The sequence below is a fragment of the Dipodomys ordii genome, unplaced genomic scaffold (genome assembly GCF_000151885.1).
Source record: "Dipodomys ordii isolate 6190 unplaced genomic scaffold, Dord_2.0 Scaffold24, whole genome shotgun sequence".
Lineage (NCBI taxonomy): Eukaryota > Metazoa > Chordata > Mammalia > Rodentia > Heteromyidae > Dipodomys > Dipodomys ordii.
In genome coordinates this window covers 15880371-15895696 of record NW_012267240.1, presented here as the reverse complement: position 1 = coordinate 15895696, position 15326 = coordinate 15880371, and the positions used below count along the sequence as shown (strand labels likewise).

Here is a 15326-nt window from a genome sequence, read left to right as displayed (position 1 = left end):
CTGCCAAATCTTAACTGCCTAAGACTGGCACAGGGAAAAAATTATACATATGACCATATAAGATGACACTAAGCGAAATGAACTCCAAGGTGTGAGCACAAGAAGTTTTTCTTTGTTGTTGTTGTGTTTAATGTACTATGTGATTTGTTTTGTTTCTGTTATGTGCTCTTCCCCCTATGGTATATCATCTCTTGTCACTGTATTTGATTTTGGTATCCTGGTATTGTATATATGTTTATTTGAATTAGGGAAGGGAAAGGGAACAACAGAATAGAGAGACAAAGGACAAGGGGGAAACCAAATCAATAGCAATATACACAAGACAATATGTTGGAGATGATATGTACAACTTGTGGGGGGTAAAGGGTCGGGGTGGAAGGGAGGGAAAGTAGGAGAAAAATGAGGGAAGGGGTAACAAGGTTGACAAGTTACCTTACTTATGTAACTGTAACCCCTTTGTACATCACCTTGACAATAATAATAATAATAATCAACTATGTCAGTCACAGGATGCATGGCCTAGGCTTTTGTTAGAAATGCAGATGCTCAGAGCTGGGAATATAGTTCAGTGGTAGGACACTTATGTGTATAAGGCCCTGGGATTGGTCCTCAGCACTGCCAGAAAATAAATGGAAACACAAAACCCATCAACTTAGAAACATAGACACTGAGGTCCTGCCCCAGACTCCCGTAATCAGAACCTGTAATGTAATACTCCTTCCTCATTCATCCCCTGGATTTGTGTGCCCAGCTTGTGAAGCTGCAGAAGACTGATAGAAACTCTTTTATGAAAGATCAGAATAAACATCATTGATTTGGACAACTGCTGAGGCATACTCCTATTACCTAGATTGACAACCTGAAAAAAAATGACATAGAAATAGGATCCAATTTTGAGATCTGTCAGCAAACATTGTTTCAAATGGTAAATTTCATGATGGTAAGTTCAAAGTACCAATGTAAAAACAAGTAGAGGGTTTATTTTTTAATTTAAACTGAGCTTTTTAAAAATATGATTCAATCTGAGCACCAGTAGTTCACACTTGTAATTCTAAGCTATTCAAGGAACTGAGATCAGAAAATCAAAGTTTGAAGCCAATCTGGGCAAAAAAAAAATATTTTTTGGGGGGGAGGAGGGGTCTGGTCGTGAGGCCTGAACTCTGGGCCTGGGCGCTGTCCCTCAGCTCTTCAGCTCAAGGCTAGTGCTCTACCACTTGAGCCACAGCGCCACTTCTGGCTTTTTTCTTTTTGCTTATGTGGTACTGAGGAATCGAACCCAGGGCCTCATGCATGCAAGGCAAGCGCTCTACCACTGAGCCACCTTCCCAGCCCACCTTTGAGACTCTTATATCCAATAACCAGCAAAAAAACATAAATAGTGCTGGTGGCTCTCAACTGTAATCCTAGCTACTCAAGAGGCTGAGATCTGAGAATCAAAGTTTGAAGCCAATCTGGGCAAAAAAAAAATATATATATATATATATGGTTATTTCTCAGATAGATAGGGTCTTACTTTTTGTCTGAGCCAGCCAGGACTGTCATCCTCCTATTAATATCTTCCCCATGTAGCTGAGGTGTCAGGTACCTATCACCACATCAGCTTTTTCTGTTGAGATAGGGTAATACAAACTTTTTGGTCAGGCTAGCTTTGAACAAGTATCCTATCTCCCCACGTTCCTAAAATTACAGGCTCAAGCTACTATGCTTGGGTTAAATATGAATCTTTAAACAAAGAAGATATTTTGACTCAACTAATTTTCGGTAATTTCCAGTCGTTTTCACAGCAGTTTTCAGATATAACTTATATACAATCAGAGGTCCAGGTCTTACTAGATGAGTGTGCTTGTCACATTCATTAGCACCCCAATCTAGATATAAGCCACACTATCATCCGGAAAGTTCCAAGAAAATATAGCTCTTGAGTGCCTCCATCCACGAGGCTTCCTACTTCTCTGTGGCCAGAAAATGGAGAAGCATATGCAATGTCCTGAGTTCCATCCCACCACCACACACCCACATAAAAGATAAAAAGTGTAAAGCAGGAGGAGTCTACAATGCTTGATAAGAAATGTACTCATTATCTTGCCCATGTAATTGTAACCCCTCTGTATAGTATTTTCACAATAAAAAAAAGTGTAAAGCAATGATAACACTGAAAAACCACAAATCTCCATGTTGTCTGCATGTTTTTGAGACATTTTAATCCTCTAACACTTGCCAATGCAAGTATGGTTACAAACACTGGCTAGCCTTGAACGGGTGCTTGATCTGGTTTCTCTAAGTAGATTCAAGCAGGTTTTCTTGAGGAGGAAAACAGTAACTTCCATTGACCCTGCCCTACTATTCTGAGAGCAAAGAAACCCAGAATAGATCTTTTTACAGTCAAAAATGAAAAAGGAAAGAATAAGTTGATTATGTTAGGTCATTATTAGGGTTAAAGTTGTATGTCAGACAAGCTGTTGTTTCTTTTCTCCTAGTTCAATGTATTTGATTTTAAACTCGTATACCAAAACACCCCATGTGGGCACACTCTTTGCTCTTAAAATCAGCTTATCTCATCAGTATTCAACAGTTCTGTTTTCCCAGTTTTAGAAGATCAGCAAGGAGCATCAGGTGAAAGGCACTTGCAGGCTTTGGCTCACTACAAATGTGAGATGCCAGTAAAATTCCCAAGTTTAGTCATAAGCCAGAGACAAAATTCTGAGATAATACTTATAGAGACAAAAAGGTCTGACACCCAACACAATGCAGTTTCAGGATACCCTGGAACTGGTCCACAGGCTTGAGCATCATTTTCTCCCCAATTTAAGCCACAGTGTGCTGGTGTCCATGGTTAGAGCTCTGTTTGGGGATACGCCACTTGGTATTTGGAGGCCAGTTCTTTGATGAGATTCACGTAGTCGGCTTTTTCTGCACAGGCCCTGCACTCTTCACCCCAGCCATGCAGAATCCGCTTCAGCTCTGCTACTCTCATCTTCCACAGATCCACAGACGCCAAGTCCAAAGTCTTTTCTAAGTGCCAAAAAAAAAAAATAAAAGCACTGTTACAATAACAACACAAAACCAAACCAAGAAACCTTGTGAAACACTTAGAAAGGCACATGGTGCTGACTCCCATAAAAATCCAATATGGAAACAGTGCCAGCTTTCATAGGATCCGAGGCAAGGAAAACATACCCCCTATCTGTGGGTTCTATATTCTCAAAGGCAACCAGCCATGGACCAAATCATGGAGTCTGAATTGAACCGGATTCGTCTTGTTCTTGTCATTATTGCCTAGACAACACAGTATAATAACTGCTTGCATTCCATGTTGGATGAGGTATTTTAAGTAGTCTGGAGATGACTTAAACGATCTGGTAGGATGTGTGTAAGTTCTATGCAAATAAAATGCCATTTTGCCTAGCAAGTTGGTTGAGTATCTGGAACTTTGGGATCTGCAGGAGGTCCTGGAACCAAATTCTCTCCCTTCCAGTATGCCAAGGAAAACTGTATAGAGTTATGATGATGATTTGGGTTTCTCTCTTAAGAGAATACCTTGCTTCAAAACAAGGGTCTTCAGGGCTCTCATATTAGCACCCCTAAACAAATAGCACTGTATCCTAACTACTGCTCCTAAGGTTGAAAAGACAGTAATTCATTAGAAGCAGTATTTTTAGGATGACCTCCCTAGTGACTAACTGAAAGCCATAGGTCATAATTAGCCAGCAGGTAATATTTTATTTTTTTATATATAAATTTTATCTTATGTGTGGTTTGGGAGAGACAGGGGAGAATATTGGAAGGGATGATGCTGATCAAGATGCATTGTACTCATAAACTAACATATTAAATGGAAATTTTTGTAAAACCACTCAAAACTAATAATAATAATATTGATCCTCATTAAGACAGATGAGCTCAGTAGTCTTCTGTAAAAATGGGAGGAAAAGCTAGTAGCTCACGCCTGTAATTCTAGCTGCTTAGGAGACTGAGATCTGAAGATCACAGTTCCAAGCCAGTCCAGGCAGGAAAGTGCCTGAGACTTTTATCTCAAAGTAAGCACCAGAAAAAGCTGGAAATCGAGCTGTGGACTCAAGTGGTAGAGGATCAGACTTGAGCAAAAAAAAGCTGAAGGATAGCACTCAGGCCCTGAGTTCAAGCCCAAAACCAGTACACAAAAAAAAAAAGAAGAGGAAAGCCAAGCCTATGAATAAAATCAGGAACATGGTCACCGATCCTCAATTGTGTGGGATTGCTGGGTGAACTCTCCTAATGTCCCATCTGACAGACTCCTGAGTTATCCCAGCTTTGATGTTGCTTCTTAATGCCAGTGATTCAGTTCCAGCCAACCTGACCCCAAATCCCTGCCTTAATACTTGTCACCAACATCCACCTGCCTAGCAAGAACACTCTTTCTCTGCTTACACATTATCTGCAGAGAATATCAAGAATCAGCTATTTCTCTATTGCTACATCCTAAAACAGGAAATCAAAAAGTAAGCTTATCTACAATATGATCATTACTTCTCTAGCAGAAAGATGTGATTTTCCTCCTTTGAAGCATTCTCCTTTGCCCCGCTTTCATTACCAAGTCTACCTGTAACCATGTATCCCATACAATGTTCAAGTTCACTTCTTAAGCCATTAGTGCCAGCCAGGACTTTTCTGGCTGGACCTCCATTTAAAAGTGCTTGCCTTTTTTTTTTCCTTTGCAAAGCAGAACACAACATTTTAAAACATTAAAAATTGAATCGTTAAGTGAGTTGTCAAAAATAAATTCCAGTACGTGTGCTCTAATTTAAAAGCTAAATTTGGAAGATTTTTTTTTAACTTGGAGGGCCAATGAAATGAAACTCTGTGTTCCAGAGAATTCTTACATTTTTATAATGATCTTGAGAACCGAGTGAGAAAACTAATCTTTGGGGTCAATGCCTTCCTCCTCATTGGAATATTAACCAATGCCACTCTTACCTTGCATGTGAATTTGGGGGTTAATTTTACAGACTATCTTTCAAAACAGGAAATTTTATACTAAAAAATCAACATCCCCAGCATACAGGCCTCGTTCAATCTTCTGCCAACAGTAAGCCGAGATGCATTTAAAACTATTGATCTAGTCAAGAAAAGTAGTTGAAGAGGAAAAAATACTCTCTTGCAAATACCAGCAGTTTCTTTGATTTTTTTTCTAGCAAATGTAGTTTCACAATTAAACTTTAAAAAGACAGCATCCCTATGATATCCTAAAACTACAAGAAAATGGTCACAAAAAAAAATATATATATATATGTTCATGGCTCCCCAAGGGCCTCTAGTGGCCAGTGTTGTCACAAAAAATATGAGTAAGCATTCATTTTTCTCAATAATATCTGCTTCCTTTGACCCTTCTTTCAGGAGCCTGGTAAGATCCTTTTTATACATTGATTTTCGAATAAACTTATCAAATAAAAGAACCAGCACAGGTGTGTCACTTTTGTAAATATTGTTTCTATAAATGTGGGGTCGGTGATTCCTGCTTCTACTTCATTTCTTTGACGCCAATAAAAAGAGACTCTTACCCATAATAACCACCCTGGGTGTTAGGGCCTGGCGTGGCATATGTGGAGAAATAGGTTGTCTTTAGTAACTTAAACCTATTTCAAGTTTGCCACGTGTAATAGGATGTATACATATATTACACAGCCACGTTGGAAAATATGACTAACTAAGGAAGTCAGGATTGGCTGGATGTTCATTACTTGGGTAGTTTATAGTAGTATGCTGGGTATGTAACATAAAGCAATGACTTAAGCAAAAGAAGCAAGTCTCTGTTGATGGAAGTTCCATTGTTGGGACACTGAGGGGAAAAAAAAAACCTGGCCTTTTATCATATCTGTTCTATCTACTCAGAGGACTGGCCCAGATACAAATTCTCAGTGTAAGAATAGATCAATTTGGACTTTATAAGGCCAAGGATGATGTTTTAAATAGGGCATCTCTTGCCTTGCCATTTATTTTAGGTACCTTTGACAAGCTGGTTTATCAGACAAAACCTTATTTGATATGACTAACCTATTTCCTAAAATTTATAGCAGGCAGAATGTCAACCAGACCTAGGAAGAAAAAAAGCAGTCATATTTATAACCTCCAAGTCCTACTAACCTCTTTGAATAGATGCCACTTTTTTTCATAGGTTACCAGGAGCTAAGTCATCATTTGTGGATGCTGTCTTTATATTCTGGAAATTTCCTGGGCATATATAGCTGATATTGCCGTGGTGAATTAGCTTAAACTTTGCTGTCTAAGTTGGCAGTTTAAGCTACTGTTGATTATGCATTAGGTTGTTTATTATTAGGCTGTTTATTTCCCTTCCTTAAAAAAAACTCAAGTGGCACTAGGTACAGAAGCCATTCCCAGAGTGGAAGAGAATTCCTTTCCTTCTAACCCTGACCTTCTAGAGAACAATGCGGCATGTTTTGAAGTGTGACAATATATTAGATGTATTGGAAAAAAAGATCCTTGGCTCTGTTATACCATATTTCAGCTCACAGATCTGGCTGTCCATCTTCTTCAGCTTCTCACAAATTTTCCCTGCTGGCATGTGCACACTCATGGGACGTGTGACTTCGCTTAGGATCTTGGTGGCTGCATCCTTTGTGGCCCCTAGATAATAACACTGAGGGAGAATGAAGAGAATTTAGTGTTCTGGACAATTAAAAAAAAAGCATGAAATGAACTGGCTGCTGGTGGCTCAGGCCTGTAATTCCAGCTACTCAGGAGGCTGAGATCTGAGGACTGAAGTTCAAAGCCAGCCTGGGCAGGAAAGTCTGTGAGAGTCCAAGTAACTAGCAAAAGTCAAAAGGTGTAAACTCAAGTGGTAAAGTGCCAGTCTTGAGTGAAAAAAACAAACAAAAGTGAGAGAGGGAGAGAAGAAAATAAAGAAAGAAGGAAGGGCGGGAGGGAGGAAGGAAGGAAGAGAAATATAGATAAATAATTGGAGAAAAGGGAGAAGAGAGGTTAGCCTAGTTTTCATGGTCCAGTTACTTAATTTTAAACCCTACTGATTAAGAAACCAGAAGGCAATGAGTCTATCCTCATATCTATTCTAATTAGAAGTTCCCTACATGTAGTTCACAGAAGGGTGAGAAGAGCTCACACTTAGGAAGCGTTTTCTCTGTGGCCAGGTTGCTCCTATTGCTTGGAAAGCCTTAGCTGATGTATTTATCACAGCAGTTCTGTGAAGCAAATGATCTACAAGTTGTACTCAAGATGACTAAAGGTCACCCAGCCAGGAAGAAGAGGCAGAATGATAAAAATCCTAAAGTTTTTGCTCTCTGATGGACCTTTTCCATCATGCAATATTGCCTTTCAAGCTGCCTGACTTCTGCATTTTACATATGAAAATATCAAACACCTTAACTCAAGATAAATTACAAGTGTTTTGCCACGTGTCAGTGGGAAACAGTCAATAATGCAAATTTAACTGCCAAATTCAACATGACCTTTTTGGTCCTGTTACATTGCACATAGCAAACTTTCAGCTTGGGGAAGAAGAGGAGGAATGGGAGAGGAAGTCTGAAATGTCTTTAGCAATATAAAACACTTTGTTAAAGCAAAGCATCTTTTTTTTCTGGTCCTGGGGCTTGAACTCTGGGCCTGGGCTCTGTCCCTGAGTTGCTTTTGCTCAAGGCTATTTCTCTATCACTTGAGCCATAGCACCACTTCCTGCTTTTTCTGGGTAGTTTATTGGAGATAAGAGTCTCACAGACTTCCCTGCCTGGGCTAGCTTTAAACTGATCCTCAGATCTCAACCTCCTGAGTAGCTAGGATTACTGGCATGAACCACCAATGATGCCTGGCTCCAGACCATCTTTTAAGCTAAGGAAACACCATCTAAATGTCATTACAAGAAAATACAAGCAAATCACTGTGGCTCATGGCTGTAATATTACTCAGGAATCTGAGATGAGGGATATTAAGATTCTGGTCCAGCTCAGGCACAAAAGTTCAGACGACTTTGTCTTAATGGAAGAAACTAGGTGTGATTCTGTGTGCTGTCATGGCAGCTACAGCAGGAAGCATAAAATAGGAAGATCACAGTCCATACACATACCTGGGCAAAACATGAGACCCTATCTCAAAATAATAACCTGTGCAAAACAAACTAGAAGAGGGGCTCAAGTAAAAGAGCACCTGCCTAGCAAGCATGAGATGCTAAATTCAAACTGCAGTACCACACACACACGCGCGCACACACACACACACACACACACACTATATATATATATATGAAACTTAACATGTAATATAATTTATATATACTTCATATATCTATAGTATATGAACTATATATTATAAGTGATAATACCGTGTTTTGATAACTAATTGTCTTGGTAAGAAATGAAACATCTACCCACTTTTAATTCAAGACAGTAAATCCTTATTACCAATTCAGTATTACAGTCTCACATTTAATTGGTTGTTTACTCAGGAAGCAAAATGAAAATGAATTATGAAAGTATAACAACTACATTTCCCTGGATGACTGACTTCTTATTGTCTTCCAGAAACGTGCTTGAGCCAGTGACACATGCCTGTAATCCTAGGTATTACTTGGGAGGCTGAGAATAAGAAGACTATGGTTCCAAGATGACAGAAAAGTCCATGGGACTCCACGTTGAAGAAGTGACAGTGAATGTGATGATACCTGTCTCTCATCCCAGAAGCAATGAGGAACATAAAATAAACAACTCAGGTTACTAGCCTGTTCAGGCCGAAAGCAAGACCCTATTGCAAAACTAACAGGGCCACACATGTGGCTGAAGTGGTAGAGTGCCTGCCCAACAAGCATAAGTCACTGAGTTCAAAACCCCATACTGCAACACAGAAAAGAAAAAGATAAGAAACACACATAAGGGCTGGGAAGGTGGCTCAGTGGTAGAGCACTTGCCTTGCATGCATGAGGCCCTGGGTTTGATTCCTCAGCACCACATAAGCAAAAAGAAAAACGCTGGAAGTGGTGCTATGGCTTAAGTGGTAGAGCCTTGAGCTGAAGAGCTGAGGGACAGCGCCCAGGCCTAGAGTTCAGGCCCCACAACCAGACCCTCCCCCCCAAACACACACACACACACACACACACACATATAAAGCAAGCACATAAGTAGAAGGGTGTCAAGTACACCATAAGACATTAAATTATTAGTGGTTTTCTTTAAACACAGAGGAAAAATAAATGATAGAATTGGACCATACCAGACGATTTTCTTTTCCTTTGGCATCCAAGCAAAAGCTGATCAATTCTTTTTCTATGGTGTCTGGTGTAAAGTTAACTTCACTGATAATTAAGGAGTTGTAGAACCGGTTTAAGAATTCTTTACATACTAGAAGGAATAAAGAAATACATTTGGGAGGCTGAGAAGTGATGTGAAGGGTAAACAAAGGAGGAGGCTGCAATGCTTGGTAAGAAATGTTCGCATTATCCTGCCCATGCAATTGTAACCCCTCTGTACAGTATGTTCACAAATAAAATAAAATTAAATTAAAAAAAAGAAATACATTTGCAGGTATAACCCTCTATCCACCTCTGTATATAACCCAAAGAGCAAGTTTAAAAAAAAATAGGTAGGTTTTAATCATTGAGACAATAGACTCAAATGCTATGATCTGGAGCCTGTTACTAAAGCCATGGACACTTTGCATGAGCTTATTGAGTCAATCAATCTTTGGGACCAAGCTCCACCTAAAAGGAGAGCTTTTCTACAAACTCTACACATCATCCCAGCTATTGGATATCATAAATAGGAGGATCATAGTCCAGTTGGCCCAGGAAAAAACACTAAATTCTATTGGAAAAATAAGTAAAAAGGATGGGACCAGGAGGAATTAGGTCAAATAGTAGAATACCAGCTTAGCAAGTGTGAAATCTGGAGCCCAAAACCTGGTACCACAAAAAGAAGTTGCAAATGAATATGAACAGTGTAAAATTTATATAGATTCAAGGTCACAAAACAGATCCTTTAATTTATGTTTTTATGTACACAATAATAGTACAAGTTCTTTAAAAAAATGTAAAAGGGCCAGGTGCCAGTGGCTCATGCCTATAATCCTAGCTACTCAGAAGGCTAAGATCTGAGCATCAACGTTCAAAGCCAGCCTGGACAGGAAAGTCCATGAGACTCTTATCTCGAATTCATCACCAAAAAGCTAAAAGTGAAGCTGTTGCTAAAGTAGTAGAATTCTACTCTTGTGTACAAATGCTCAGGCCCTGAGTCGAAACCCCAGGACCTCCCCACCCCCCGGCCCCCTACACACACACACACAATTCATGAGAAGTACACATTTAACTTTTGGTTTGTTACTTCCTCTGAAAATAATAGTTGGGTCAAGGAAAAAGAATTACCTACATCTAATATTTTATTTTTTGAAGACAGAGGGACTGATAACAGATATAGAACCATATTAACATTCAATCTAGATGAGAGGTATATATTACTTAATTTTTTCTGTGTTTGGAATATTTCCTAATTTATTGTTTAAAAAGAACTCATCATATCTTTATTATAAAAACTCCCAATATGCTTCAAAAATATTTGCTAATATTAATAAATGGAATTGAAAGTTTTTAAGTGAAATCATAGATTCATTAGAAAATATTTTAAAATATAATAATGTCACCTTCAGGAGGAAAGTTCCAGTTTTGTCAGGTGAATTATGACACAATGATTAAGCTCAGGTTCATGGAATTATTAAAATTGCCAGTTGGCTATGAACATTATTTTCAACAGTTCTATCCACACCTCCTAGAACAAAGGCTCACCTCTGTAATCTCAGCTACTCAAGAGGTTGAGATCTGAGGATCATGTTTCAAAAGCCAGCCTGGGCAGGAAAGTCTGTGGACTCTTATCTCCAATAAACCACCCAGAAAACCAGAAGTGCTTCTGTGGCTCAAGTGGTAGAGCTCTAGCCTTGAGCTGAAGGGCTGAGGGACAGCTCCCAGGCCCAGAGTTCAAACTCTATGACTGACCAAAAAAAAAAAAAAGCTATCCCCATCATCTTCTCCAGTTTAATTTTCAGAGAAGGAAGGAAAAACAAAAAGAAGCCTCACTAAACCAATCTTGGAGGTAGTGGGTGGGACTCGATTAGAATGAGGTAGGACTTTAAGAAGACTTAGAACCTCTTGAATCATTTGGACAACTCTTTGATCCAATTTTATTTGTAATGTTTCCCTAAACCACACTATTCATAATTACTGCTCTCTGATTCACTGTTCAACCCCTCAACATTCAGAGTCTAAAGCTTAGCTTTACTTTTTGTTGTTGCCTTGTGGTGCTAAGAAATGAACTCAAGGCCCTGTACAAGATTTACTAGGCAAGCACTCCACCAAGAGTGGCATTTATACTCTGGGACTTTGAGCCTTCCCTTGTTGCTGTTAAAATTCATGTGTAGCTCAATCTAATAACTCTTTTGAAGGAATTTTCTCTTTTTTCCCCTCTGCTTTTAAGATGACCTTTCTCTTTTGATGTGTGATTTTCTTATGATGTGATAGTGGAATATTTTTAATACTCTTTGAAAGACACTGAATTTGTATAACTTCTCTTCTATCCTGAAAAGTCGATAAACAAGTTAGAACTTCTCTCTATTCTATTGTACCTTTTACCCTTCTTTCCTGTTTTTATCTTTTTATCTCTCAGTGATTCCTTCTTGATAATTACTTTATTCTTAATTCATTTTCTCATCTGTAGCTAAATGCTATTAATCCTATCAATTTCATCCGTAGAGCTTTACTTGGTTCTTTTCCACACGAGTAGACATTTTTTGTATCCTCTTGACATTTTTTCCCATATTTTCAGCTCCTTTCTATCTTGTTTTATTTGTGATCCTGGGAATTGAACCAAGAACTTCACTCATACTAGAACAAACACTCTGCCTGCTGAGCTATCCACTGGTCCCCATTCTTTATTTTTTTAGCAGAAAAAAAATCTTATATCCAATGCCTAATAAGCATTTTGATACCTGAAACCTTTTTACATATGCTTCTTCTGTTTCTGGTCTCACCTCGCCATCACTTACAGTGTTCTTTCCCATAGATCTGTGACGTTTCTCAGGGAAAGCTCCATGCAGGAAAGTCAGCTACTACTAGCTGCCATTCACATGATCGTGAGTGTACCCCGTGTGTTTACACCCACAGTGTGCTGTTAATAAACTATGACGCTTCCTAGGTTTGGTAGAATAAATGCAGTTTTGATTTGGGGGTCATTTCAATTTATAATGGAGTTAACGGGAAATAATTCCATTTTAAGGTGAAGACCGACTACCCCCCCACATCCTACTGGTTCTGAATCTCTGGAGAATCTTAATATTTTATCCAGTTGGAAACAATGAGAGCAAACAAACATACAGTCAAGCATCACTTAATAATAGGATACATCCCAGGACAGTATCATTAGGTATTCTCCTATGGAAACAACATAGAGGGCACATATGCTAACTTAGATGGCTGAGCCTGCCTTTACCTAGGCTAGATAAAGCTTACAGAGCCTAGGATCCTGTACAGTACATGACTGTTTTGAATGCTGTAGGCAAGGGTAACATAACAGTATTTGTGTAAATGTATCTAACCATAGAAAAGGCACTGTAAAGATACAGTGTAAGAGACAAAAAATAAAATGGTTCACCTATGTATAATCCTGACCATGAATAGAGCTGGCAGGACTAGAAGGTGCTCTGGGTGACTGAGTGAGTGGATGGTAATCTGGGTTTCCAAAAACAGTCAGAAATCCAAATTTCAAAATGTAGCTAATTAAACTTTTTATTTTTATTTTTTTGGTCCGGTTGTGGGCTACTTCCAGCTTTTTTTTTCCTTTTTGCTTATGTGGTGCTGAGGAATCGAACCCAGGACCTCATGCATGCAAGACAAGCGCTCTACCACTGAGCCACCTTCCCAGCCCCGCTAATTAAATTTTTAAAAAAATGTTTTCAAAAGACTGTGAACTTAACAAAATGCATCAGCAGGTACAAGGTAGCTTGTAAATGGCTTCCTTTGCTTAAAGTATGCATACAGGGTATTTTATTTTATTTTTTATTTTTTTATTGTGAGAATACCATACAGAGGAGTTACAATTACATGGGCAAGATAATGAGTGCATTTCTTATCAAGCATTGTTGCCTCCTCGTTGTTTCCCCTTCCCATCCCTTCCCATACTCCTCCCCTCACCCCACCCGATCCTCCTCCCACCCCCCCACCAAAGTTGTTAAGTTCATTTTTTCGACATAACGACTTGTACATCTCATTGTTGCAATGGGTCCACCTGTATCCCTAGTTAAACAATTTGGTTTTTTTCCCTTCCTCTCCACAAATTATACCAACATCAAATACAGTGAAAGTACGGGTTATACTATGGGGGAGGGACACACAAAGCAACAAAGAAATCATAAATACGATAGAAACAATTGCATGAAAGGAAAAAAAACAAAAAAACATTTGAATACTTATCTTGGGGTTCATTCCCCTAACATCAACTTATCTGACCTTTTCTGCTTGACTCAGACATATACTAGTTATTGCAAATAAGGGAAACCATGGGACCTATGTTTCTTTGGGCCTAGCTTACTTCACTTAATAGAATTTTTTCCAAGTCTTTCCATTTCCTAACAAATGAGGCAATGTCATTCTTTCTGATGGAGGCATAGAATTCCATTGTGTATATATACCACATTTTCTTGATCCATTCATCTACTGAGGGGTATCTGGGTTGGTTCCATATCTTAGCTATGGTAAATAAGGCTGCAATTAACATAGTTGTGCTGGTAGCTTTAGTGTGGTCTTGTTTGTGATCATTTGGGTAAATGCCCAAAAGTGGGATTGCTGTGTCATAGGGGAGCTCTTTTGAGGAACCTCCATACTGCTTTCTAAAGTGGTTGAATACGTTTACACTCCCACCAACAATGCAGTAGGGTTCCCTTTTCACCACATCCCCTTCCATCTGTTGTTATTAGAGTTCTTGATTATAGCCATTCTAACTGGGGTGAGGTGGTATCTCAATGTTGTTTTGATTTACATTTCTTTTATGGCTAGAGAAGTTGAGCATTTCTTCATGTGTCTATTGGTATTTTAATCTTATAACATTAAGGTAAAATTAAGCAACTTATTTAAAAATCTCACAAGCAGTAATACAGCTGTATCTCAGACCTAATTCTTGTTCCACATACCTCCTTCCACTGCCTCTTTGCCTAACAATGAAATTTATACACAGGTTAGTAATTAATCCCAACAGCTGTAGTAAATTTTTGAAAGATACATATGCTTAGAACACAAGTGATATTGTGAAGCAAAGTGATAGCTGAGAAAACAAATATCTTTCATCTCCAGCAAAGTTTGAAAAAAATATAAGGCAGATATTTTAGATTTCTGGAGAAAAATTGAATGATTGCTTATAGAAGAAAGCTGGACTCCATGTATTAAGATTTTATTTAGTTAGAATACATCCTATTCCGTCGCTGTATTGAGACAGCTTACAGTTCAAGCTCAGAGGAATCCAGGAGGGCTAGCCAAAGCCAATTCCCTTCTTTCTGCTCTAATCTGTAAAGAATGCTGATTTGGGGGCGGGGGTAAACTAAGGGTGAAGCCAGGTACAGCAGTCTCAAAGCTGGAGGGTTAGATGGGACTAGATTCAGAGGCTCTAACTACAAGTCCACTACAACTTAAAAACCGAACAATATATAAGCCATTCTTTTCTATCTTGCTCTTCTCAAGTAGTTACAGCGCTTTGTAACGCAATTCTAACTAAGCAATAGTAGCTATGTCCTCTGATCACACATCCCCACTCATTGTCGAGTTTTTATTTCCCTGTGGGGACTCACAAACTAGTTTGAACTTGAAAAACGTCTTCTATGCCAAGAGAGCCAACAGAATTGGTTTGGTGCCAAGTGCACCCGAATCTAGCAGCGTTGGCACAAAATCAGATCTAAATTCCAATACGATGGCAATGTAATACTCAACAGGCCAATCAGGTTTGCCTCAAGGCGTCAAGGTTTGCCTAGGCTTAGGAGAGGCGATCTGAAATGAGGGCCAAGGCCCAGCATTTCTTGGATGAGATGCTATTTACAGCCGGGAGAAACCAAAGCCCCACGACAGCTGCGGTGCCACCGCCAAGCAAGCAGGTCACACACCGCTCACCTTCACAGTCGGACCCCGGGCTTCCCCCGGTCTCCTGGCCCGGCACCAGCGCCAGGTTAAAGACCCAAAGCCCGGTGCAAAAGGCCACGATGGCAGCTGAGCTTGCACACCGCATGTTGAGCCAGAAGGTGCAAAACACCACCGCTCCCGGGGACGTCCACCACCACCAAGAGGTTGGGCTGAAAAAAAAAAA

At 39.4% G+C, this 15326-nt stretch overlaps 1 protein-coding gene across 1 annotated transcript; it reads right to left on the bottom strand.

Annotated features, from left to right (window-relative positions):
• Nucleotides 1–2203: 2203 nt before the first annotated feature.
• On the bottom strand, nt 2204–15318 carry Cdnf (cerebral dopamine neurotrophic factor). Its single transcript, XM_013014643.1, has 4 exons — nt 15134–15318; nt 9211–9338; nt 6493–6634; nt 2204–3012 (listed from the first exon to the last, which is right to left on the bottom strand). Exons 1-4 carry the CDS (start codon nt 15246–15248, stop codon nt 2834–2836), a joined length of 564 nt encoding a protein of 187 aa, XP_012870097.1. The 5' UTR covers nt 15249–15318; the 3' UTR covers nt 2204–2833.
• Between the last annotated feature and the right edge of the window lie 8 nt (nt 15319–15326).